The sequence below is a fragment of the Rhinolophus ferrumequinum genome, chromosome 5 (assembly GCF_004115265.2).
Source record: "Rhinolophus ferrumequinum isolate MPI-CBG mRhiFer1 chromosome 5, mRhiFer1_v1.p, whole genome shotgun sequence".
NCBI classification, from domain to species: domain Eukaryota; kingdom Metazoa; phylum Chordata; class Mammalia; order Chiroptera; family Rhinolophidae; genus Rhinolophus; species Rhinolophus ferrumequinum.
In genome coordinates this window covers 58,889,333-58,915,917 of record NC_046288.1, presented here as the reverse complement: position 1 = coordinate 58,915,917, position 26,585 = coordinate 58,889,333, and the positions used below count along the sequence as shown (strand labels likewise).

Genomic DNA, 26,585 nt, shown 5'->3' with positions numbered 1-26,585 from the left:
CAGGCATTATTCTTGCCACTGGGAGGGATGCATCAGGGAACAAAGCAAACAATCCCCGTTCTCCTGGACTTACATTCGGGTGTGACATTTGTAGGGTATCTGCCTTGGGTTAGACATGTTCAAAATACTTTATTCTCATGAAGGTCAATGGTTTCAACATAAAAAAAACCATCCAAACCTGTAGAGAATTTTAATGAGTTTATTTGAACCAAACTGACAACAATTGCTGGGAAGCAAAATCTCAGATTAAGAAAATGCTCCAGAGAATGGCAGTTTTGCAGCTTGTTTTATACATTAGAATCAAAGGAGGAGACATGAGGGTTACATGAAATCCATTGGATAGATTAAGGAAGTGGGAGAAAGCAAGGTGGGGGGAGAGGACTCTCATATTGGATAAAAAGTAAAATTGAGAGACACTTTTTACATTGGTGAGTGCACAGTAATACTAAACATAGCACAGAGATGGTCTGAGGGAACAAGATAACAGTGGGGGTGGGGTGCTGTGGTCTTGGGCCCTGTGTTGTGCCCTGAGGGGTGGGGTGGGGTGGGGTGGGCTGGGAGGGATTATTGACATTCCAAGGGTATGTTATCTTAGATGCAAAAAGACAATAGACAGCCTTACTTAAGGTAAATACTGACCTTTGTCAAGAAAGCTACAGGCCCAGGGTGTGACTGCCCACCATGACACACTTTTAATGAGGAATTTTTATGTTTAGACCATCCTCCAGTTAATTTCAGTCTCTGAGTTTGTAGGGCCTGCCGTGCTGGCCTCCCCTGAACTAGTCAGGTTAATTGCCTAGTGTCTCCAACTAGTAAGTGGCAGAATTTGCCCGACCCCAAAGCCTACATTTTTCTATCCCACACTGGATTTACTCTTTTCTATGTTAAACCCAGCATCTTGCTTCCATTATCTGACCCCATCCTCCCAGTTCCACTTTGTTTCAAGAAGTCAACTTTTCATTGTATGTCCTCTGCTGTAGTTAGAGAAATATCCCCCCAATACACAGCCAAGATCTGCTTTGGGACTCCTCCCACCCCATTGTATTCTCCCTGACTGAAAAGCCCTCCCTCTTTCCAAATTCCACCCAAAAGGCAAGGCCCACCTTTCCCAACTGGTTTCTCTTCCTTTTTATTGTATTGATGGTTTTGTCTCTTCTTGGGTATAGAGTTCCTTAAAGGCAGAACATGTACTCAGGGCTTATTGCAATATTGCAAGTTATATTTATTTGGTCTTCATCCTCACAGCTCCCAGAACCCTTAGAATTTTCTAAGTGTAGAAATTGATAAAGGCACCTTTTGTTATACTAATGAGTTAAGTTCTAGATCCCACCCAAGGGTGGCAGCTGGCTGCCAGAACCGTGTGGTTTGAGATTTGAAGCTTTCAGTCCCACCTCTGACCTCCTGTGAGGGGAGAGGGGCTGGAGGTTGAGTTCAATCACCAATGGCAATGACGTAGTCAATTATGACTATGCCAAGGAGCCTCCATACAAACCCAGGAGGAGAGCTAGTTGGCTTTTTTGGGAGAGCTTCCACGGTGGGGAAGCAGAACTCCCATGTGCCTGCCACATGCTGGGCTCCAAATTCCACGAGGACAGAGCTCTTTTGTTGAGACCTCATCCCATGTATCTCTTCATCTGACTGTTGATTCATATTCTTTAATATTCTTTGTAATAAATCATCGGTGATTTAATGAGTAGATAGTTTTTCCTGAGTTCTGTGAGCAGCTCTAGCAAATTAGTGTAACCTGAGGAGGGGTTTGCAGAACCTCTGATTTATAGCTGGTTGGTCAGAAGCACAGGTGACAACCTGGGCTTGCGACTGGCATCTGAAATGGAAGGCAGTCTCGTAAGACTCAGCGTTTTACCTGCAGAATCTCATTCTATCTCCAGGTCAACAGTGTCCAAACTGAGCTGAATTCTCAGACACTATGCTAGCTTCAGAGAATTGCTTTTCGGTGTGGGGAAATGTGCGCGTGCACACGAATTGGGTCTGGGAACCCTTTTCAGTTGTCATTATACTTAATGTGGTGATATTCATTATAAAAATATATACGTGAATATTCATAGCTTAGTAATAAAACACTAATATATTGCTAATTCAGAATCTCCTTGTTTCAGAGATATTGATACAAATGCAAGTGATCACTGTTGTTTTTCTAGTTAAGGTGTGGAAAGTCTGAATCGGATTTGATTGAAAGATATACACTGAAAACACTGAGAGCTGTTTGTTTGAAGCAAATCTCTGATATCAGGGTAATACATGTGTCAAACAGTGAAATCCTGGATAATAGATTAAATACCATTAGTTGTAAATTTACAAAAATTTATGACCTACTATGAGTAGATGCTTAAATCTTCTACCTATGTGTACTGCGGCTAATTAAACTCGCTAAGCTTCAGTTTCCTTATTATTAAATTGGGATTAAAAAACAGCTACCTCGTAGGGTTACATAATATATATGTAAAGTGCTTAGAATAGTATTTGACAACATATGATAAATAGTATATATCTCCATAAGTATTAGTTAAAATGAAACATTTAAAATATTTTATAATAATTTTAGCTATATTTAATGATAAAAATCTTCCAACTACTATGTATTTACAAAGAAATTAATGTACAGTGACAGATGGTTACTAGACTTATTGTGGTGATCACTTCATAAGGTGTATATTGAATCATTACGTTGTACACCTGAAACTAATATAATATTGTATGTAAACTATAATAAATACATTTTTAAAAAGAAATTAATGACAAGATGATTCTAAATAAAGCTTAAGAACGAAAGTGAATGCCAAGCACACTGACCATTTCACCTCCTCATAGGGAATGAACACAGGACAGCTGATGAGGATTCATAGTCTAAAGGCCAAACTGCAGCAGCAGACACTTTGATTTTGATGGACGCATCCAAACTCCTTTCAGTGTTAAACCTCAACAAGTCGTGAAAATCCAAAAACCAAAAAATTTCAAGTGAGAACTCCCAAGAATACCTGTGTTTTGCGAGCATTTTTTTTTTTAATAACAACAGACTGAAACAGAAAAATTCAAATGAACTATGGGACTCAAAAAGTTCCAGTTTCCAAGTTGCAAAATCAACACATAATGGAAAAATTCAGTGACATTTAAAAATGTAGAATTAATTCTTTTCATTGAGTTCCTCTACTTGCGTTGGCAAATAGAGAGAGCGGCGCACCTCGTTCAGGGATTCTTTAGTCTGTCAGAGGGGAAAAGAAAAAGTCCCTGATCAGAGCACTAAAACATATCAGTATGGCTGCTGGAGAGGAATGTCAACACATATACTAAACTACTAGTGACAAACGTCTATAATATTTCAATTTATGTGGATCCTTTCTTAAAAGGTGAGTTTAAGGTTTCTAATACATCCTTATAGTTCCTGTTACGTTAGTCTTCCACTTTATAATTGTGTTTCCAGTTCATATTCAAAACAAAACTCTATGACCTGTCAGCTTCCCTTATTTTCTCAACTTTATTACCTTAAAAAAATACTTCATTGAGTGCTACTTTAAGTCTTAAAGCCCAGTGCTATAACCTAGTTGGAAGAACATTCCTTAGCCTTCTTGGATTGGATTATTCAAATGTAAAAGTTTCCACAGAAAGCATCGTTATCTATTTCCTAAGTAGTGATTATATGTAATAATAATAATAAAAAAATTCAAGGCTCTTTAACTCCAATTTTTGGTTTACAAATTTAATTTTAGTAATATCGTTTATTTTGTTAAGAAAGGGTAGTTTAGAAGGTACAGGTAACAAAGGATATAATTGATTACTGGCTCTTAAGTGAGCATTCATTGAGCAATGGAAGATTTTTTTTTTTTTTTTTTTTAAGGAGTACGCAGCTCACAGTGGCCCATGCGGGGATCGAACCGGCAACCTTGGTATTATCAGTGCCAAGCTCTAACCAACTGAATTAACCGGCCATTCCCAATGGAAGCTATTTTTACCAAAACTTTTTAGTAAAATTACTAAGAAGAATAAAAAATCTAGTTATATTTTGAGAAGTCAACATCTGAACAAGCTAAGGAGTCCAATGGGAGGCCAGAGATAAAAGCTGCCTAAGAAACAGATTGTGAGAAAGTGCTTAACAGCACAGGATCTGGAGACAAACTTTTGGGTTCATATCCTGGTTTCCCCACTTTCTAACAGTATGACATTAAGCACCTCCACTGTCTCATATGAAAGATGGAAATTATTAAATGAGGAATACCATATTTATTCTTGTATTTTCAAGGAGAAGAAACTTGCAATGCCTTAAGAGAGCTTGAAATTTTTTATCACACTATTCACCTTCCTGAAATTCTACTTTCTTTTATGTTCTTAATAGTTACAAATCTGCAAATAAGCTTGCTATTGGACTGCTTTCTTTAAAAATACACTCACTTAGAAATAGATTTCTATTGACAACTACTATTTTACTATCTCAAAGTCATTTAAGACATTTTCACACAGACATTTCTCATATAGAAGACAATGAAACTGCAGGATATGAAACTAGGATAAATTTCAGACAAGTCAACTGTTTCACTAAACAAACCCCAATACCGGAAGATTTAACATGTGAGGACAAGCCCCAACTGTATTTCCCTGACACTAAGTTCCGGCTCCCAAACAAGACCAGCTATAAGATGTTGTGTTGTAATACAGTACCTTAGCAAGATCTTCTTTTAACTTGTTGTATTGCACCACATCAAAATGCTGTCGCTTTGATTTCTTGTGAAAGAAGTGAAGAAACTGCCTACTCTTAATAGCTGAGTAAGTATAATCCTAAAAAAAAAAAACAGAATACGTTTTAAATGAACATTATGCCTCCACAAGAAAGCCTTAGCAACACGAAAGCAAAGGAAGGCAGATGAGTACGGTATTTGTAGTGGCCATTGGAGGAAGTATAAGGCAACACAAGTAAAATATTTAGTCTCGTTTTAGATAGATGCTCCTTTCGAAAGTGAGCAAGCTGGGAAAAGAAATCACATACACTGGGATAGAAGGGAGAAAAAGGGAAATGGAGAATTTTAGCAAAATAATCATGAGAAAAGCTAAAGTTACTAGGTGTTTTGCAATACAAATTCAATTTTTTTCTATAAATGAAGGCACAGAACATAAATTTGATGTGTTTATCTCAGCGGAGGAATTTGTGCGTTGTACTATTTATTTATATAGAGGTTATATATAGTTTCTCTGTGCTGTATATAATCTCCATCCTCATGAAAAAACAACAAACCAGCTTATAAAAACCCATATAGCAGTAATTCAGTAAATAGAAAGGCTTATTGCTCATTACATAATTTGTATAAGGAATTCTTTGCACAAGACATTCTAACTTCCATTTTCCTAACAAATTACTCACCTGTCGAGTGACAAGAAAATATGCAAAAAAGACCATGGAGTTTGCAAATGTGATGAAGTATGTAACTGGTTCCATGATATCCCAGGAGTACACCCACCAGGTAAGCCATGCCAGCGCCCCACCCTGAACTGACAGCAGCGCTAATCCACCCCACAGGAGTCCACTGGTTTTGGATTCTGAGCGAGCTTCGATTGTAGCTTTCATCTGAGAAAAAAAATACTGTTAGTTCAGTTTACAAGAAGAAAAGGAACAAAAGTAATGCACACTGGCAGTAGATTTACGAAAAAACAATGTACGTACCTTAATTAAAAAAAAAACTTTATTGCTAAAAAGTGCTAACCATCATCTAAGCCTTCAACGAATCATAATCTTTTTACTGGTGGAGGGGCTTACCTTCAATTTGCAACAACAACAAAAAAAAGCAATATCTGTGAAGCTCAATAAAGAGAAATAAAATGAGATATGTCTGTATACTGTTAGTGAAAAAAGGTGAAAACAATGTGTAATAGCCCATGCCCTTTTCTGAAAAAAGGAAAAATAATACAACATATTTGCATCTATACATAGATAAAGAAAATCTGAAATGGTTGACAGGTGTGAGGATATGGTATTGGGAGGGCAGTGGGAGGAAAACTTTCCATTGGCCACCTTTTTCATTGTTTAAATCTTAATAGAAGTAAATATATCAGAAACTCTCCAAAAAGTAAAGAAAAAAATGTAGGTACACAATCCAACAAATCAAATAAAAGTCTTTTTCTCAGGCATCCCCTAAGTATCCTAAGAGATAGTTAATATTAAAAGTTTCTTTTATCTTCAGAAACTTTCTATTCATATACAAAGATACACGTACACCTACTCATATTTAAAAATCACAAATGGGATCACAGGTTTAAAAGATGTAGTTTTTTCCCTTAAATTAAAACAAACAGACTCCTGCTCTACTTTTCCCCGAAGTTATTTATTTTTCCACCACTGATTAACTTCAGACATTAGGAAGCCACCACTAACTTTCCAGTTGCAGTTCTGTTAGGCAGAGCTGGGGCCATGGGCCTATTCTCTACAAACAAGACTGTGGTACTACTGCAGCTAGTGCATCCCCGCTCATATTATACGCATTTACAGAGACATTACGGCCCATCCATGGAAAGGAAGCAGAGCACAGAGTTTCAGATAACTGCTCTAGGGTCAGACCACCAGAGTTCAAGTTCTGGCTCTACCACATATTAGCTATGTACCTTCACTGTCTCAGTGTCCCCATCTGAAGCATGAGAAAGATAACAAGGAAAAAATGAGACCATGTAAAGCATTCACAAAATGCTCACATGGAGAACGCTCAATAAACATTGCATTTTATTTTCAAACAGACTCAATTGTGATGCTTCCTAACCTCTTCGAGGGGATGCAGCTGTCCTTTCAGGTGGTCAATCTTCTCCAGTAAATGATGCTCTCTCTTTTTCTGAAACTCTTCTAAATGCAAGGCTGTAAACAGTCTGTTAACCAAGGATTTCATGTTTTCCATCTCAGTAGCATGCTCACTACTCAGTTTTCTGAGAAAAAAACACAAGGGAACACAAGGCAGTCACCACATTTTTTCCTCCAGGGTCTAAGTCCAAGGAACCAAATCTGAGTCCCAGGGTCCGGCTACTGTGGCTGACTCTGAGCCCTCCCAACTCCTAGGCAGGTATTTTGTATTGGCCTTTCCTTCCAGTCTCAGGTGATTCCATTAGTCCCTCTCATATAAAGACAATCTGGAATGATAAATTACTAGACAGCAGATTTAAAATTCATTATGTTTTTGTTTCTCTTTTTCCTTTGTAACATGACTGTTGCTGTTTCTTTAAAAATTTTCATACAGGAAGAGTTAGGGGAATATCCATCTATCAGAATCCAGGTGAATACCTCACCTTAGTTTGTAACACTTTATATGTGTGTGTGTGTGTGTGTATGTATGTGTGTGTGTGTTTTGCACAAATGGGCCATTTTATTAAATAGGCAGTTGGCAAGAACAGAAAAGTTTATTTAAAGAAAAAAAAGGTTTACTCAATAAGTTGGGAACACAAAGTTAAAGAGAGGAATTAGCTAGGTCACTAAGACACCATACAAACTGATCTCTGGAGCTTGAACATAGCATGAGTTGGTTCTCTACAGAGAATTAGAAAAGACGCCAACACACAACACTTTAGTTTATGTGCGCACTTTTATACCTGAGCGCAACCAAAAAACACTTCCCCATCACCCTCCAACCAATTATCCAAAAATTATTTTAGGATCCACAGGGGAGGGAAGCTGGTGTACAAACATGCAAACTAAAGTATAATATACATTTGAAAAGCAATTCAAGTGTAAGTTCTTTACAACAAGGTACAGATCTGAAACGTGGTTCATACTGACAAGAAAGGGAGTCACCATTTCTGAGTCTTTCACATAGAGTTCTATTGATTATAAATTTCTCTCATCCTTTTGCCTCTGTGGATCTATGAATTCACATAAAATTGGGCCGTCATACTTTCCTGAGGGTTATAACTATTCCCCACCCCTGTGTGGGAGCTTCAGGGAAGCGGACAAGGTGAGAAGATGGGGAGATGAACCCTCCCACCAAGCAGCAGCAAACAACTGTAGAGAGATTTATGTTCCTGGCGTCAGTATTAGCCCAGTGATCTTCCATGTTTTGCCGGCAGTCCACCTACTTCTCCAATACTTTATGGTGGTCTTTAATCCCTTCCACATTCTAGGTTAAAACTGCCACAAAGGGTGAAAACCAGAAGTTCCCTTCTAGGCTTCTGAGATTTGCAAAACAGTTTGAGCCCCTTTGTTTTGATAGAATTATACATTGATATTTAAAAGGTCTACATACAGGAGAAAGGTATAGATGGCGCACAATTTTGTCCAAAGCCGTGGAGTGTATCAAAGACAAAAAAAAAAAAAAAAAAAAGCCAGACACTAATTACAGTGGTAAAGACAGATTTTACTCAGTAATGATTGCAACCAACTGGGAAGAGGGTTACAGCAAACTGAACTCAACTATTTGTGCAGTGGTGGCTGGGCATTTTGAGGGAAGGAGGGGAACATCAGGGGCTTAAGCAGAGTCAGGGAAGTGGAAATTTACAAAAAGTAAGAATAGGGGTTGGTTGATGTGACTAGGCCATTTGGGTTTGTTAACTGGTGCTTATCCAGAAGAGAAACAAACAGAACCAGCGGTTCAAGTCAGAGCAAGGGGCCCACTAGGCTGGGAGTGAGCAAGAGTTACCTCTTAAGTGTTTGCATTTCAAAGGGTAGCCTCTCAGGTCCCTGAGAAGACACTTATGGGTAGTAGGAGAGTTATACTTCAAAGGAGTACAGAAAGGTTTTATACCTGTGAGCTTTCTAAAGTAACTGCTCTGAGAGGGCGTTCAGAGACCATCTGCCTATCACCAGGTTGCACTGGAACAGTCAATTCTCCTGGCAGTGTTGAGCTTTCTCAGACAAGCATTTTAAGAGGGGTTGGAGTTGTCATGCTAGGGATATGGCCTTGAGCAGTTAGGAACTATGCTGGTGTTTGTTCAAGTCTCTTAGTGTGTGTGGTAGAGGGTAGGGAGTTGAGCAATCAACTGTGCTAAGTGTCTACAGTTTTTATAAGCCACGGTGAGGCCAAGGTGAGAAGAGGGCTCAGAGGAACCTGATGAAAGTTTGGTCAAGGAGAATCTTTGACAAGTGACACAAAATATTTATTTGAGTTCAATGACAAGCACCTTGGCTATACTCTTTCAGAAATGTGGCACCACAGAATTCGTATGTTGTATTACCAATTTCAACATTTGTCTGTGGTATTTCCTAACAAAGACCAAAAATGAGAATTATTCTTTTCTTTTTCTTCAGCAGCTGTTTATTCCTTTTATATGTGTCTTCCATGTGGATTTCATTTTTATATCCTGAATTTTGAAATCCAAATTTGATAACACTTTAGGAGAAAAATGGAGTTTAAATATACTTTGTTAAAACTCTGAATTTATAATTTTATAAATTTTCATTTTCCATTAACTTAATACAAAATTCCTCTGTTATTTTCCTTCCAACCATGTGTACTGAGCCCCTGCTAATTTAATTTACATTGTGAGGCTGGAAAAGTCTGAGTCAGTGTTCAGTGAAGCACTTTACAACCCTGAGAACAGTGAGACCTGGGCTCACTGGGCCTCATGTCTTTAGAGTAGGCTTAACTCCTATCCAGATATACATAAAACCTCACAATAAAGACCTACCTGTTTCAGTTTCTATTATACATCATATGCAGCTTTCAACAAAAATTATAAGGCAAGGTAAAAGGCAAGGAAAGAACAGTCTAGAGAAACAAAGCAAGCATAAGAACCAGAATCAGATATGGTAGAGAGTTTGGAATTATCGGACCAGGAAATTAAGATAAATATGTTTAATTACGGTAAGGGATGTGATGGAAAAAATGGACAACGTGTAAGAACAGATATATAATGTAAACAGAAAGATTGACATTCTAATAAAAAAAATCAACAACAACTGCCAGAAACCAAAACGACCATAATAGAAATGAAGGATGCCTTTGATGGGCTCATCGGTGAATTAGACATTTGAGGAAAGAACTAATGAGCTTGAGGATATGTCCATAGAAACTTCTCAAACTGAAGGTAAAGAGAAAGAAGAATGGGAGAAAAGGAACAGAATATCCAAGAACCGTGAGACATTTACAACAGGTCATTATAACATTGATAATGAGACTACAAGATGGAGAACAGAGAGAGAAAGGAATAGAAGACCAACAACTTGAAATAAATATAATGAACATGATAAGGGCTCTACTGAAAAAAAAAGTAGACAAGATGCAAGAACAGATGAACAATAAATATAAGCAAAGAGATGTAAATTCTAAGAAAGAATCAAAATGAAATGCTAAAGATCAAAAACAGTATCACAAAAGAATGCCCTTGATGGGCTCATTAGTAGATGAGACAGGGCTAAGAAAAGAATCTCTGAGATTGAGGATGTCAACAGAAATTTCCCAAACTGAAAAACAAAGAGAGAGAAAAAAAGAAAACACTGAACAAAACAGGACAAGTATAGAAAGAACTGTGGCATACCATAAAACATATAAAATACATGTAATGGGAATACCGAAGAAGAGAGAAAGAAATAAAGGAGATATTTGAAGCAATAATGACTGAGGATTTACCCCAATTAATATCAGACACCAAACCACAAATAAATCCAGGAAGCTCAGAAAATATCAAGCAGGATAAAGTCCCCAGACTCCCTAAAACTTGGGCATATCATATTTAAACTGTAGAAAATCAAAGAAAAAAAAATCTTGGAAGAAGCCAGAGGAAAAAACTCCTTACCTATAGAAAAGAAAATGTTGCATCTGACTTCTCAGAAACTATACAAGCAAGAAGAGAGTAGAGTGAAATATTTAAGTGTTTAGAGAAAAATCCCACCAACCTAACATTCTGTAGTCTGCAAAATTATCCTTCAGAAGTGAAGGAAAATGAAGTCTCTCAACCAAACAAAAATTGAGGAAATTTGTTGCTAGTAGAACTGTTTTGCAAGAATATTAAAAGTTCTTAAAAGAAGAAAGATTATGTAGGTCAACAACTTAGATCTATATAAAGAAAGGCATTCTACATTAAAAATCGAATAAGGGAAACAAATCAAAACGTCGTTTTGTTTTTCCTTATTCTTAACTGACATAACAGAGCAGTTTGTTCAAAATAGTAACAGAAAAATGTGTTCATGATTATAGTTTACATAAGTGAAATGAATGACAAGGAATGGAAGGAAAGGATTAGGAATGCATGGTTATTATAACGTACTTGCAATGCCTGTGAAACAGTATATATATTGTTATTTGAAAATAGACTTGGATTAGTATAAATGTATATTGCAAAATGTTTGGGTAACCACTAAAAAAAGTTAAAAAAAAAGAACTATTATTCATATGCTAAAAAAGAATAAAAAATAGAAGCATATAAAATGCTCAAATAAAACCACAAAAATCAGAAAAAGCAGGACATACAAAATTAGGAACAAAGAACAAGGGCAATGAATAGAAACAGTAACAAAAATGCTCAACAAAAATGAATCCAACAAAGCATAAAAGGAATTATACACCATGACCAAGTGGGATTTATCTAAGGTGTGAAGGCGGACTCAACGTTTGAAAATTAATTAATAAAATCCATCACATCAACAGGCTAAAGAAAAATCACATGATCATATCAATAGATGCAGAAAACCATTTGACAAAATCCAATACTTATTCATGATGAAACCCTCAGCAAACCAGGAATAGAGGGAACTTCTTCAACTTGATAAAAACATCTAACATCATATTTAAAGGTGAGAAAACTGAATCTTTCCTACTAGACCAGGAAAAGAGCAAGGTGTCTCCTCTCAACATTATTTTTAAAATCATACTGCTAAGACTAACTAATACAATAAAAATAAGTAAAGGAAACAAGAGAACGGATTAAGAAAAAAAATAGACTACCAGTAAAGCAGAAGCTGATGTCAACTGAAACCTCTGGTGAAGACTGGCAGAGTAGGAAACACTGTACTTACCACCTCCCACAACCACATCAAAATTAAAACTAAATTATGTAACAACCACCCTTGAGAACCACATGAAGACTAGCTGAACAGAACTCCTATAACTAAGAATATAAAGAAGCCACGTGGAGACCAGTAGCAGGAGTGGAGACGCGAATGGGCTGCTCCCACACCCACGTGTGGCAGTTAAGAATCGGAAGGGATCCATGAAGAGTGAGAGGCCCCATCCCACACGGAGCTCCCCATCCTTAGCAACAGTGCCAGGAAGAGGAGTCCCTGCGACATCTGGCTGTGAAAATCCCTGGGGTCCCTTCTGGGTGAGATGGAAGGCTGCTGGAGACCCAGGCGTCCTCTTAAAGGGCCTCAGCACAGACTCATTTGCCCACAAACATTCACCCTAAGCTGCAGCAAAGGGATAGCAGGTCGGAAAGTGCCAGGGACATAAGGGGAGGAACTGAATTGACTGGCTTCAGGGCAAGGGCTGGAGGGGCAGCTCTCCAGAGCTAAAGTACTGTCAGGTGTGTTCCTTTGTTGAGCCCTTCCCCAACCCAGCCTGCAGGCATAGGCGAGTGCCAAATCTGAGTCTACAGCAACCTGGCGAGCACCACTTTGTCCCACTCTAATAACTCCCTGAGATGATTCAACTCGTGGACCTACCCAGACCTCTTTCAGTGTCTATTCCTCACAAGTGGATTGCCTCGGCCTGTGCTGTGAACTTTCATAACATCTCTAAAAGGTCCAAAATGCCAAAAAAGCAGCACCTGGCCTCAGCATGCCCTGTACCTACCGTATTTCCCCGAAAATAAGACCAAGTCTTATATTAATTTTTGCTCCAAAAGACGCATTAGGGCTTATGGTCAGGGGATGTCACCCTGAAAAGTCATGCTAGGGCTTGTTTTCCGGTTAGGTCTTATTTTCAGGGAAACACAGTATTGTTAAGTAGCTCCAAGCCTGGCACTAGCAGCAGCTGGCCTCGGTTTGGAGCATAGCCTTTCCCAGGTGCCTACAAGCCTAGCACAGGCAGTTACTAAACATAGACCACTTTGTAGCTCCTACCAGGTAGCACCAGGCTGGGAACAGGCAGTGGCTAACCTGGGCCTACACCAAAGCGCCCCCAAGAGGCCCCGAAACCGACATACCCAGTAGCCAGCTTTAGACCACACCAAAGTACTACCCAATTAGCTCTACAAATGACATCCAGAGGGTCGACTTGCAGGCACTAAAGCCGCACTAAAGCAAATCCTACTCCATGGTGTCAGCCCCACACAACAGTTCATCCACTGTAGTTATAGCCAGTCCTCACAGCCAGTCAGCCTGAGGGTCAAAGCCAGTCACTGACATGCCAACAGCAATCAAAGGTCAACTATAACAGGAGGGCACAAACAGCCCACACAAGGACCATCCCTGAAGCACCTGGCTCAAGTGAACAGAGAGACTGTGTCACTGGGCCCCACAGGACACCTCTTACATGAGGCCACCCTACCAAGACTGAGAGGCATAGCAGATCTACCCAATACATAGAAACAAACACAGGGAGGCAGCCAAAATAAGGACACAAAGAAATGTGATAAACCCAAAAGGCCCATACCAAGACACATTATAATTAAAAAGCCAAAGGTTAAAGATGAAGAGAAAACCTTAAAGGCAGCCAAAAAAAAAGCATTGAGTTATTCGTAAGGGAGCTCCCATAAGACTCTCAGTTGATTTATCAACAGAAACACTGCAAGTCAGAAGGGACTGACACCAAATATTCAAAGTGATGAAAAGCAAGGACCTACAACCAAGATTACTCTACCCAGCAAGGGTATCATATAGAATTGAAGGAGAGATAAAGCTTCACAGATAAGTAAAAGCTAAAGTAGTTCATCACTATCAAGCAGTATTCTGAGAAATGTTAATACCCTAATACCCTTCATAAAAATGAATTCAAAGTGGATCACAGATTTAAATGTAAAATGGAAACTATAGACGATAACATAGAAGAATATCTAGGTGACCTTAGGTATGGTGATGACTTTTTGGATGCAACACCAAAGGCACAGCCATGAGAGAAATAATTGATGAGCTGGACTTTACTAAAATTACAAACCTGTGGTCTAAAAGACAAAGCTAACAGAATGAGAAGACAAGAGACACATTGGGAGAAAATTTTGCAAAAGAAGAGATCTGATAATGAATTGTTCTTCGAAATACACAGAGAAGTCTTAAAACAACAATAAGAAAATGGGCAACCTGCTTAAAAGTGGGCCAAAGACTTGAACAGATACTTGAAAGAAGATATACAGATTGCAACTAAGTATTTGTAATCATATGTCAATAGGCAAGTGCAAATTAAAACAGCAATGAGATATGACCACTCGACGTATTAGAATGGCCAAAATCCAAAACACTGACAACACTAAATACTGACGAGAACGTGGAGCAACAGGAGCTCTCAGGCACTGCTGTTGGGAATGCAAAACGGTACAGCCACTTTGGAAGAAAGTTTGTCAGTTTTGTAAAAAACTACTCATACTCTTACCGTACAATCCGGCAATTATGCTCCTTGGCAGTTACCCAAATGGGCTGAAAACTTATGTCTACACAGAAACCTACACACAGATGTTTATAGCCACTTTATTCATAATTGTCAAAATTTGGAAACATCTAAGAAGTCCTTCAGTAGCTGTATGGATAAACTGTAATACATCCAGACAATGGAATATCATTCAGTGCTACAAAGAAATGCTGTGAAAAGCCATGAAAAGCCATGAAAAGACAGGGAGAAAACTTAAATGCATACTACTACTAAGTTAGGGAGACCAATCTGACAAGACTACATATTGTATGGTTCCAAGCGCGTAACATTCTGGAAAAGACAAAACTATGGAGACAGTAAAAGGATTAGTGGTTGCCATGGGTTGGGGGTGGGGAGAAGGATGAAAGGCAGAGCACCCAAGATTCTTCTGGGCAGTGAAACTATTCTGTATGATACTACAGTGATGGATATATGTCACTATACACTTGTCAAAATCCATCAAATGTGCAATGTCAAGAGTAAACCCTAATGTCAACCATGGACTTTGAGTGAGGATGATGTGTCAGTGTAGATTCATGGATTGTAACAAATGTGCCCTCTAGTGCTTGATGGGGGGGGAGTCTGTCGGGAGGTGGGAAAAGAATATACGGGAACTCTGTACTATTTGCCCAATCTCGCTGTGAACCTAAAACTGCTCTGAAAAATAAAGCCTAGTTTTAAAAAAACAGTTAAGAGCTGTACAATACACACTTGAGTTTATGATTTGCAGGCCCACTTCTTAACCGAATAACGTCAGATTAAGTATTCAAGTTATTGAAGTGAAGTCTTAAAAGTCTAAAAAGAGTACATGGCATTAAAAGCCCTGTTAGGCAACTTTTACTGATAGAAAAGCTTACATATGGTTCTCCAAAGTCTTCATGGTCATTTTATTATTGAAAAAGATTAAGGTAAGTTTGCTCCCTGTAAAACTTAGCTAACAGGAAATGTTAAGGTAATTGCATAGCTGAGTTTCTTACCTTTCTTGGGGCACTGTACATCATACGTTATCTTATTAATGACAAGTTTAAAATCATTCATTAGCAAAATTTCCATCAAGGTTGAACCTGCAATCTCATTGCCATCTGAAAGAGAAAACATAATGCAAAAATATGTCCTTGTTTTAGAACAGTAAGAACCATTTTCCAACATATAAAGAAATACTAACCTAGGTATTTATAACACAGTAAGTGGGCATTTGCCTTTTGGGGGCTCCCCCTACCCAATACTGTTCCCATTGGGAGGAATCCAATCCTTGTTGCGTTAGTGTCCATTCCACTGGACCAAGCAGAGCCGGCGGGTGCTTCTTCTCCTGCCCTGTCAGCTGGGCTGCGATCCAGGCTCATGTCCCTGGTGAGACTGTATTTGCAGTCAGGCAAAGATTCAGCAGACATGGGAACTCTTCACAGCAAGGCCAGAGCAGCTGAGGCTGCAGCTGTGGGGTGGAGGGTGTCACAGCGGGGCTCACCGGCTGTTCCGGGGCTAACCTGGTCTCCGCTGTGTCCTACCCCGGTTCCTGCCCTCTTCTGAGCCTGGCTTTCTGTCAAGTGCAATCTCAGAGTCTGCTGATGCAGTCCTCACCAAATCCATTTTCTGCGGCTTACAGCCAAGCCTGACTGTATGTGCAGGCACACAGGTAGTAACATTTTTAAAAGCCTGTCTTTCTCTTAGCTTTAATTACCAGAGGTGATAGGTTTGTGTTAGTTAAAACTCGGTGGTTAAACAGCACCACAAACCACCACACACACAGGGCTCCCTCCCTTTCTACCTTGGGAAAGATGAAAAGAGGCAAAGCTGTGAAAAGGTGGGGGTGGCAGGGATAGTAATGAACATAATTAGACCTAAGGAGTATGTCTGCATTTCTGTGGTTTATTTTTTGGAGGGGGAGAGGCAGGAGAGATTCTAACAGTAATTACAAATATCATAGGAACATTTCAGAAAAAAAAATCTCTTGGAAAAGTTTAACCTCAGTCTGTTTTGCAGTTTCTCATATAGCCTAGTTTGTGTTATTACACTTTTTAACTAAACTTTGATGCAACCCAGCTGTTAAGAAAGCAAACTCATCGAATGATAAGCAAAAAACTGGTGCGGGGTAGGAGTTTCTCTGGCATTGCTTCTTTCGAACAGTGTACTTATAATTACGTGATATAAAGACCAGGCATTGCTTGGCTATAGTCACCGAAGCTATATTAGTAAGTGCGATGGCAGGAATACTGCTAGTAAATCAGGAAGACTCTGGCTGCCTGCCTCCTGTCTGGCTCTCTGTAGTTCTTTTGTTCCAGAGGCAGCAAGTCAAGTCTGCACCTGGGTCTGTTCCTAGAATTTGGCTGTTTGGGTTCCTGTTCATCAGTTGGGGTGAGATCATTTTCCCAGGAACTGCCAAATAATTCAACCCACACTATGGGCAAAACTGTGACAAGCTTAAAACATTCTTCATGCTCAAATTAAATGCAGGCAAATGCCACCTACAGAGCCTCATTTTAAAAAGATTAGCAACACACCAATAGTTTTATCTGTCTTTACAAGTATCATCTAAAAATTTACATTTAAATGACTTAAAACCAGGTCCTTAAAATATTACTATAAAAAGAAATCAACTGCATATGATGACTCAGTTGAAGTACTACCGTGTTTTCCCCAAAATAAGACCTACACGGACCATCAGCTCTAATGCATCTTTTAGAGCAAAAATTAATATAAGACCCGGTATTATATATTATATTATATGATATTATATGATATTATATATTATATTAACCCCGTCTTATATTATATAAGACTAGGTCTTATACTAATTTTTGCTCCAAAAGACACATTAGAGCTGGTCTGGCTAGGCCTTATTTTTGGGGAAACACGGTACATTACTCTTTATACTAATGTAGGAACAGCAAAAGATCCACGTAGCACACTTTGAAGGAGCTAATGACAGAGTGTTGAATTTTTCACCTCTTCTTGGGCAAGTATTGATTTAAACCCCAATAAAGTGTTTTAACTCAGTCTAAAAGCCCCCCTTCTCTAAGATTTCTAGTAACATTTCAAGTGTTTTTCTTTGTGATTTATGTTTCAAAGACATTCAAATTATTTTTAGAAGTAAGCAGGGTACACACTCATCATTGCTTTAACCTCTCTTATTTCATTCACTTAACAAGCACTTAGTGAGTAAATACTTACTGCCTACCAGGCAAGCACGATGCTGTCTTTGCATCTGCCTGCCCCTAGAAGCTTAGGAAGGCAGGTCCTGGCCTGCAGGGAAGGCCCATCTGTGTTCAGTGCTCCTGTGACTAGGGGGGAATGTCTGTCAAGTTCAGGGATGGAGTATTAGGCCGTTGTGGCCATAGGACTAAAACCCTATTCTGATTCTGGTTTTACCAGGAAGAAAGCTCCCCTTCCGGTTAAATCCAAAGTCCTTACAATAACCTAAAACAAGGCTTTTCCCACTCTGCCTCCTACCTCCGCGCAACAACTGTGTAGCCACAGAGGAGTTGGCTTCCACCTCAGGGCCTGTGCCTGGGGCATCCTTCTCCCACCCACACCGCTCTCTCATCTCTTCCAGGTCCTCACTCAAAAGTGACCTTAGGTGGCATCTCCCCCCGCTATACATATACTCCCTGCACCCCACTCTGCTTCATTTTTCTCCATGACACTTGTTATCTAACATTTTAATATTTTATTTCCTTACCTTGTTTCTCCTTTTAAAATGTAAGCTCTATAAGAGCAGGAGTTCTTATCTCTATTGTTCTTTGCCCAACTCGAACACTGAAATCAGTGCCTAGCATATGTTAGGTGCTCAATAAATATTTATTAAGTAAATTAAGTCTTTAATCTCCATTTTCCAACATCTTTATCTATCCTTTATTAGTTCTGAATTTAGGTAGGAAAGAAGAATGTTTATTTCCTTTTCAAAACTGCAACACTACTCAACTTTTAAATAAGTATTCTAATCATGTAATACTACCATAAAATAACAATGCAAATGTATTCATTTATCTATAGTTGTAGCCCCTGTGTGTTGGGCTGGAGTAAACAATTCTTTATTCTCTTTTAGGAACAGTCCATCTAAGACCATTTCAGATGACAAGGACATAAAAGCTATAGTGTAAATTTAAAATGTCTAAATGATTAACTACCGCTGCTGGTATCAAAAACATATATATGCTTCCTGAGAACCAATTCTGTTAAAAAACATACTAGGCTGTAAGTGCTTTATAACAAAGATAAATACACTGTTCGTGTATTTTAATTATTCACTGGCTATTTTAATCACTGAAATTGTATTTCATTTTTTAATTATTCAAATTTTGCGTGTAGCTAATGACTATGTCATTAACATTTTTTTCCTCAAAGAAAAAATTTTTAGTCTAAGTTTATGAAATAAAACTGAAACTTGCATTAAATTTATTCCATTAATTTTATTCAATAGTTGTTTTTTATATTATTGATTATAAAAATGAATTGCTCAGTAAAGACCAACCATTTATTATATAAAGAATTAAAGAATCAAGTTATTTCTAAAACAGTAAAGAAGCAAAACAAAGGTTCAGAAAAAGACGAAGTTGAAAAAATATGTATATATACCTGCTGTGAAGACAGCTGCAGTTTTGATACCTTTATCTTCATTTTGTAGGTCCTGAAGAAATGAACCAACTGTTGACAACATTGGTTTGACTACAAATTGACAGCGCTCTTTTCTGGATGGCAAAGTAAGTGTTATCAAGGGAAGGCCGTGTCTATAATTAACTGTTACTTCTGTTAAGAAAAAAAGATAGACATAGATAAAAGATAATATAGAAATAGATAAAAATTACTTTTTTATCAAAATAACTTTAAAATACAAAAGTTCTAAAGGGAATGCGTAAACATGGAATTCAAAGCTTCTGAATTCCTGTAATCATTTGCCTGGCTCCGATAGTGCCTTTATCAGACTACAGTTGACATACTTCCCTACGATTCTATGGCATTTTACTAGCGCATGTATGATACTTTACTATAATTGTCTTAGAGTCTTTCTAAGTAAAGAGTTAAGTTCTTGAGGGCAGAAACTGCTTCTAATTCACCTGTAATTGCTCTAATTGCAGCGGTGGGAGTTTGCCAAAAACATCAGAGATATAATGGGAACAGAAAGGGAGGAACTGAACAGAGTCAGGTGTAGGGTGGTATGGGGTGGGAAGAGCTAAAAAAAAGTCTGTTTTGCTCAAAAGTCACACTTGTCACTATTTGGAACACTGGAAATAAATTAGCATAGGAATCAAAGAAGTGCTAAGAAAGCTTACCATCAGGTGGCACCACTGTACTATAAAGATGTGATTGATAGTATTTCAGATTTTCACACAGCTTCATATACAAAACCTGTAAGAAAGATTATTTTTTCTTTAGAAAAAGTGGGAAAGTTGAAATAAGTGTCTGTACCAGAAGATTCCTTTATCCTTATATGGCAAGCATAATGAAAACTTCAGCTTCCCACGGGTACCCCTCGGGCTCCCTAAACTTTTCTGGCTGCACGATTGTACGTACTACGCTGCGGCAGTGACACCAGGACAGGGCTCTCAAGTTCTGGTGTGAGAAGTGAAAATCCTAGAGTTGTGAGAATTTTAAAATTTGGTTCTTCCTTTTAGGTGATTATCTAAAATAAATGGATACAGCATATTCTAGATATTGCTTCTCAAAGTATGTTCCCTGGGCAGAGGCATCAGCATGCCCCTGGGGCTGATTAGAAATGCCGAATCACAGACCTAGCCCAGCCTGATTGAATTAGAATTTGCATTTTATCAAGATCCCCAGGTGATTCTCAGGCACATTTGACTTTGATTAACAGTGCTCTAGGTAGGTCTGTGTTGCCATTTAAATTTAAGTTAATTAAAATTAAATAACACTAAAACTTTAGTTTCTCATAGTCACCTTTGGCCCCTTTCAAGTGCTCCCTAGCTCCCCGTGCTGAGTGGCCACCGTGTTAGCACAGGAAGAGACCACTTCCCTCGTCACAGCAAGTTAGCCAGTTTTTTGGTTCCTATAGGGCATTTTGTATCTTTTTTCTACTTTCCATGAAAAAGTTTGTTCTAGTTTTTCTCTTTTTCTTCCACTTTAGAAACCTCAGATTGAGTGGTTTCCTTTAAGTGTTTAACATAGATACATATTTATTATATTTATAACTTTTCTAACAAAATCTCAAGATTTTCATTATTTTTGCCCTCCTCCTGAACATGACAAGGATCTTTACCTGTTCTAGGAATCCACGCTGGGTCCAGAACATCTGCATGGCTACCTTACTATGGAAGAGGGTTTAGAGTTTGCACTGGTGTCTGTGTCTATAGACGTATTGGTGCTTAGTAACAAAGGCCAAATGACAGCATGGTGCAGTGTGTGAACAAACATAGGATGGTGGTTATAGAAAGAAAGGGCGCTGAAGAGCTGCTTCATAGGCATTTGGAACTCAAATGAATTCGTGCCAGAAGAATTAGTACCATAGTCACAACACCGTAGCTGTTCCATATTGATCCAGTTTTTTTTTTAATGCATCACCTTGCAGTAGTTTGTGAACAATAACTTTGCCAGTAATTATACAATGAAGAATTCTTTTATAAATTGTACTTTTTAAGTTTTCATTCATGTGAGGGTACACTATTTAATTAAATAGTTAAAAATGTGTTCACTGCTATAAAGAAAGAATGACACTGACTCAAAGTTCCATTACGCTCAAAATCAAAACAATCTGATCAATAAGCAAAACAAAACACCAAAATACGTATTTCTAATGTTAAATGTAACCTGGGCAATTAGTTTCAACAAAACATCATCTGTCACATTAAGGCTGTTCATTTGAATTTTATTTCTAAAAATATAAGCCACAATTATGATGAAAAACCTGTTTATTTCTTAAAATAGATGCAACTCTCAATAAATGAACATATGTAGTATAAGTTTTCCAAGTTTGATAAGTTATTACAATACTGTTACTTTTTGTAAAACTACATGAAACTGAGAAAAATGTAACCATTTGAAAACAGGTCAGAATTAATTCTCTACCAAAATACATCTTTAAAAATCTTTACTATAAATGATTCTCCAGGTGTAAAGGCCAAATGTAACAAAGTAGGGGGTAAAAGTTAAAGCCCCGCCTTTTACTTCTGCACAACCCACAACAGTCCCCAGAGGTCATCCATTAGTGATGACAGAGACTTTCTCCTTGACCAAACTGTAGTCAGGCTCCTGTAAACCTCACTAAGTCCCACCCTGGGCATGTCCTCCAAGAGCCCACTTTTAACAAGAATCTTGTCAAGTTGGTTGAGCCAGAATGTCCCACCCTCAATACTTGATCAAATTCTTCCTCCTCTCCCATCCCACAGGTATTCTCTGATCACTCTAGTCTGCTTCAGCAGGAATCCTGTTAGATCAGTTTAGCCCAGAATTACCCTACCTGCTTAGTCATCTGCCATCTATTAAACGCCCCCACTCTGTTTCTCAGATATAAATCCCACTTTTCCTTAATGTATTTGGAGTTGAGCCTAATCTCTCTTCCCCACTGCAAAACCCCCTGTTGTGGTCCCATTGAATAAAGTCTACTCTCCCGTCTTCAACAAGTGTCAGGAATAATTTTTTCTTTAACAATAGTTTGGTGTGTATCCTTCCCCATTTTTTCTATATATTACCACCTTTATATATGAATTAAATTCTAAGCTAGAGACTATGTATAATGCTAAAGACAGTTTATGAGTCAGTTTCCTCGATACTAATAATGATAATTCCTCACCATAAAGGACTCGTGATTTAAAGTACTTATCATTTAATATATAAAGCAACTACTAAAAGAACTAAAGGGAGAAACTGACAAAAACACAATTATAGTAGGGGACCTAAAAACTTCACTGACAGTTATGGATAGATCATCCAAACAGAAAATCAATAAGAAAATAATTGCCTTTAAATGACACGCTAGACGAAATAGACATAATCAATGTTTACAGAGCTTTTCATCCAGAAAACCAAAATATACATTCTTCTCTACTACAAATACAACCTTCTCAAGAATAGATCATATGTTGGGAAACAAAACTAGCCTCAACAAGTTTAAGAAGACTAAAATTATACCAAGCATATTCTCTGACCACAATGATTTGAAATTGGAAATCAACTGCAAAAAGGAAGCAGGAAAAACCACAAATATGTGGAGGTTAAACAACATGCTACTAAACAATGACTAGATCAATAAAGAAATAAGAGATCAAAACATACATAGAGACAAATGAGAATAATAATACAATATATCAAAATTTTTGGGATACAGCAAAAGCAGTAATAAGAGAGAAGTTGATCTCATTACAGGTCTACCTCAAGAAACAAGAAAAATGTCAAATAAATAATTTAACATTTCACCATAAAGAACTAGAAAAAGAAGAAAGTCCAAAGTCAGTAGAAGGAAGGAAATATTAAAAATTAAATTAGAATTAAATGAAACAGAGAACAAAAAGACAATTGAAAAAATTAATGCAACAAAGAGTTGGTTCTTTGAGAAGAGTAATAAAGTCAGCAAACATCTAGTTAGACTCGCTAAGGAAAAAAGAGAAAAGACTCAAGTAAACAAAATAAAAAATGAAAGAAGTTACAATGCACATCACAGAAATATAAGGGACTATTCCAGATTCCAAGAAAAGCTATATGCCACCAAATTCGATAACTTAGAAGAAATGGAAAAATTCCTAGAAATACATAACCATTGTAAACTAAATTATGAAGGACTGGAAAATCTAAAGAGACCAATCAATAGTAAGGAAATTGAAAAAGCAATAAAAAACCTCCAAAAAAGTACAAGTCCGGGACCAGATGGCTTCACCAGTGATTTCTACCAAACATTCAAAGATTTAATACCTATTCTTCTCAAACCATTCTGAAAAAATTGAACAAGAGGCAATACTTCCTAACTTGTTTTATGAGGCCAACATTACCCTGGTACCAAAACCTGGCAAGGATAACACACAAAAAAGAAAACTACAGACCTATATGTCTGATGAATATAGATGAAAACATTCTAAACAAAATACTAGCAAATTAAATACAACAATACATTAAACAGATAATACATCACCATCAAGTCGGGTTCATTTCAGAGGCATAAGGATGTCTCAACATAAAATCGATCAATGTGATACACCATATTAACAAAATAAAAGATAAAAATCTATGATCCTATCAATAGGTGCAGAAAAACCATTTGACAACATACAACATCTATTTATGACTAAAACATCCAATAAAATGGCTAAGGAAGGAAAGGACCTCAACATAGTATAAAGCCACATGTGACAAACCTTCAGCTAATATTATACTCAATGGTGAGAAACCGAAAGCTTTCCCTATACGATTAGGAACAAGACAATGCCCACTCTCACCATTTATTTAATATAGTACTGGAAGTCCTAACCAGCGCAATCAGACAAGGGAAAAAAAACAAAAGGCATCCAAATTGGGAATGAAGAAATCAAATTGCCGTATTTTGCAGATGACATGATTCTTTATATAGAAACCCTGAGGATGCCACCAAAAAACTATTAGAAACATTAAACGTTAAAGTTGCAGGATACAAAAATCAATGTACAAAAATCCACTGTGTTCCTATACACTAACAATGAAATTTCAGAAAAAGAAATGAAAAAACAATACCATTTGCAATTGCAACAAAAAGAATAAAATACCTTGGAATAAACTTAACAAAGGATGTGAAGGACTTATACAAAACTAGAAGACATTACTGAAAAAAACTGAATAAGACACAAGAAATAGAATGATATTCTGTTTTCAGGATTGGAAGGATCAACACAGTTAGAATGGCCATATTGCCCAAAGCGACATACAGATTTAAGGCAATTCCCATCAAAATCCCAACAGCATTTCTCAAATAGAACCAAAAAATCATCAAATTTGTATGGACCCATGTGGGGAAGACGTTGAAGAAAATTTGCCTTCATTGGTTGATGTGAGCTTTTGTGTATTAGCTTTTATCTGTTCCTGTAAGTGAGGTAATTTCTGTGCTGTAATCAGGGGTTGAGTAAATTCCCCCTTTGGTCTCATTCTCCCAAGCAAGGGAGATATGAGATGATGTTTGCAGTCCTGTCTGTGCTGTGAGGTGATGGTTAGCTTAGGGTTAAAGAAATTCTTGATCAGGGGTTGAGAGAATTCCCTCTTTGTTCTGTCTGTTTCACCCACATCAACAGATGAAGTGAAGAAGTAGCTAAGTTATACCAGGACGACGTGACAGGCACATTGCCAGGCTTTGGAAGACCTTGGGCTGATGGTCCCAAGCAAGAACAGTAGATATTGCTTGTCCGGATGGGCAGCATTCATATCAGTAACTGCCGGCCCCTCCCAGAACTTGCCATTCCAGGAGGGGGAGGCAGGAACAAGAAACTTGGCTCTAAGGTACATCTGAGAAAATATATAAGACAGACCTCAGTTGGCACTATTATTAATTACTATTTCATCATTTGGTCATTTGTCATTGGTGATTGCTCATCATTCTAACATTTTGAAGACATCCAGCAACATGCAGCTTACAACACCAGAGGAAGTCCTGATTTTCAGCCACAGACCTGCTGAGGTCTGGCTGGTTCCCAACCTCTCCAGTGTTGTTCCCCATTGTTAGCCTTCTTGAGAACTTGTTAGCGTCTAGAAAACTTGTATGCAGCTTGCAGCTTACAACATCAGAAGACGCCTTGACTTCTAACAACAACAACGCCAGCAGCAGCAGCATTCTTGGGAACTAGCAGGCAGCAGTGTGGGAGACGCCTGAGTTTCTCTCAGCTACAGACCTGGCAAGGTTTTGATTTATGACTTTTCCAGTGCTGTTCCCCCCCAGTTTGGTGAGCTTTTGACATCTACTATAATAGTTACTATCTTATAGAGCTTACTACTGCTTTTGGATACTCCTTACTGATGTTATTTGTGTATCTAGCCAAATGATTTTTGATCAGTAGTAAACATATGTTGGGATCTCTTAAATGTATATGTACGTCTTTGACATGACATTGTTATCAATGTATATATTTAGTCTTAACCACCTTTACTTTCTGTCATTAGCACATTCTGTTAATTGCCTTTGTCTTTTGCTATTGCATATTGCTAAATAAATAGATTAGATATTAAATAAATTAATTGGCCCCATTCTAGCATGTGTCTTTCCTCCTCCTTTTCCCTGCTCATCATTACAACCCACAAAACCCCTGAATAGCCAAAGCAATCCTGAGAAAAAGGAACAAAGCTGGAGGTATCAAACTCCCTGACTTCAAATTATACTACAAAGCTACAATAATCAAAACAGCATGGTATTAGCAGAAAAACAGATACACAGACCAATGAAACAGAATTGAGAACGCAGAAATAAACCCATATGTATATGGACAAATAAATTTCGACAAAAGAGCCAAAAACAAACAATGGAGAAAAGAAAGTCTATTCAATAAGCGGTGCTGGGAAAATGAAAGCCACATGAAAAAGAATGAAACTGGGCTGCCATTTGACAACATACACAAAAATTAACTCAAAACGGATCAAAAACCTAAACATAAGACCTGAAACAATTAAATACATAGAAAAAAACATACATACTAAACTTACGAACCTTGGTCTTAGAGAGGATTTTATGAATTTGATTCCAAAGGCAAGGGCAGTAAAAGCAAAAATAAATGAAACAAACTAAAAACTTCTGAACAGCAAAAGAAACCACCAGCAAAACAAAAAGGCAACCAACAGAATAGAAGATATTTGTAAACCATACCTCTGATAAGGGGCTAATATCCCAAAATATATAAAGAACTTATACAACTGAACAACAACAACAAAAAACAATTCAAAAATGGGCAGAAAACCTGAACACTTTCCCCAAGAATAAAAATGGCCAACAGGTATATGAAAAAATAAAAATGGCCAACAGGTATATGAAAAGATGCTCAATTTCATTAGCTGTAAGGGAAATGCAAATCAAAACCACAATGAGTTACCATCTTGTACCTGCTAGAATGGCTATTATCAACATGACAACAAATAACCAGTGTTGGAGAGGATGTGAAGAAAAAGGAACACTCATACCCTGCTGATGGGATTTAAATTGGTTCAGCCACTATGGAAAAC

At 37.8% G+C, this 26,585-nt stretch overlaps 1 protein-coding gene across 1 annotated transcript in view; it reads right to left on the bottom strand.

Annotated features, from left to right (window-relative positions):
• Positions 1-2,619: 2,619 nt before the first annotated feature.
• The window catches only part of MCUB (mitochondrial calcium uniporter dominant negative subunit beta), an 86,424-nt gene continuing 62,458 nt past the window's right edge, over positions 2,620-26,585 (bottom strand). Inside the window, exons 2-8 of the mRNA XM_033106063.1 lie at positions 19,742-19,817; positions 19,047-19,217; positions 15,453-15,556; positions 6,756-6,917; positions 5,369-5,572; positions 4,672-4,788; positions 2,620-3,220 (exon numbers count right to left, since the gene is read on the bottom strand). Of these exons, the coding sequence (XP_032961954.1) occupies positions 3,143-3,220; positions 4,672-4,788; positions 5,369-5,572; positions 6,756-6,917; positions 15,453-15,556; positions 19,047-19,217; positions 19,742-19,817 (912 nt within the window). The 3' untranslated portion in view covers positions 2,620-3,142. The remainder of the gene's footprint in view (positions 3,221-4,671; positions 4,789-5,368; positions 5,573-6,755; positions 6,918-15,452; positions 15,557-19,046; positions 19,218-19,741; positions 19,818-26,585) is intronic.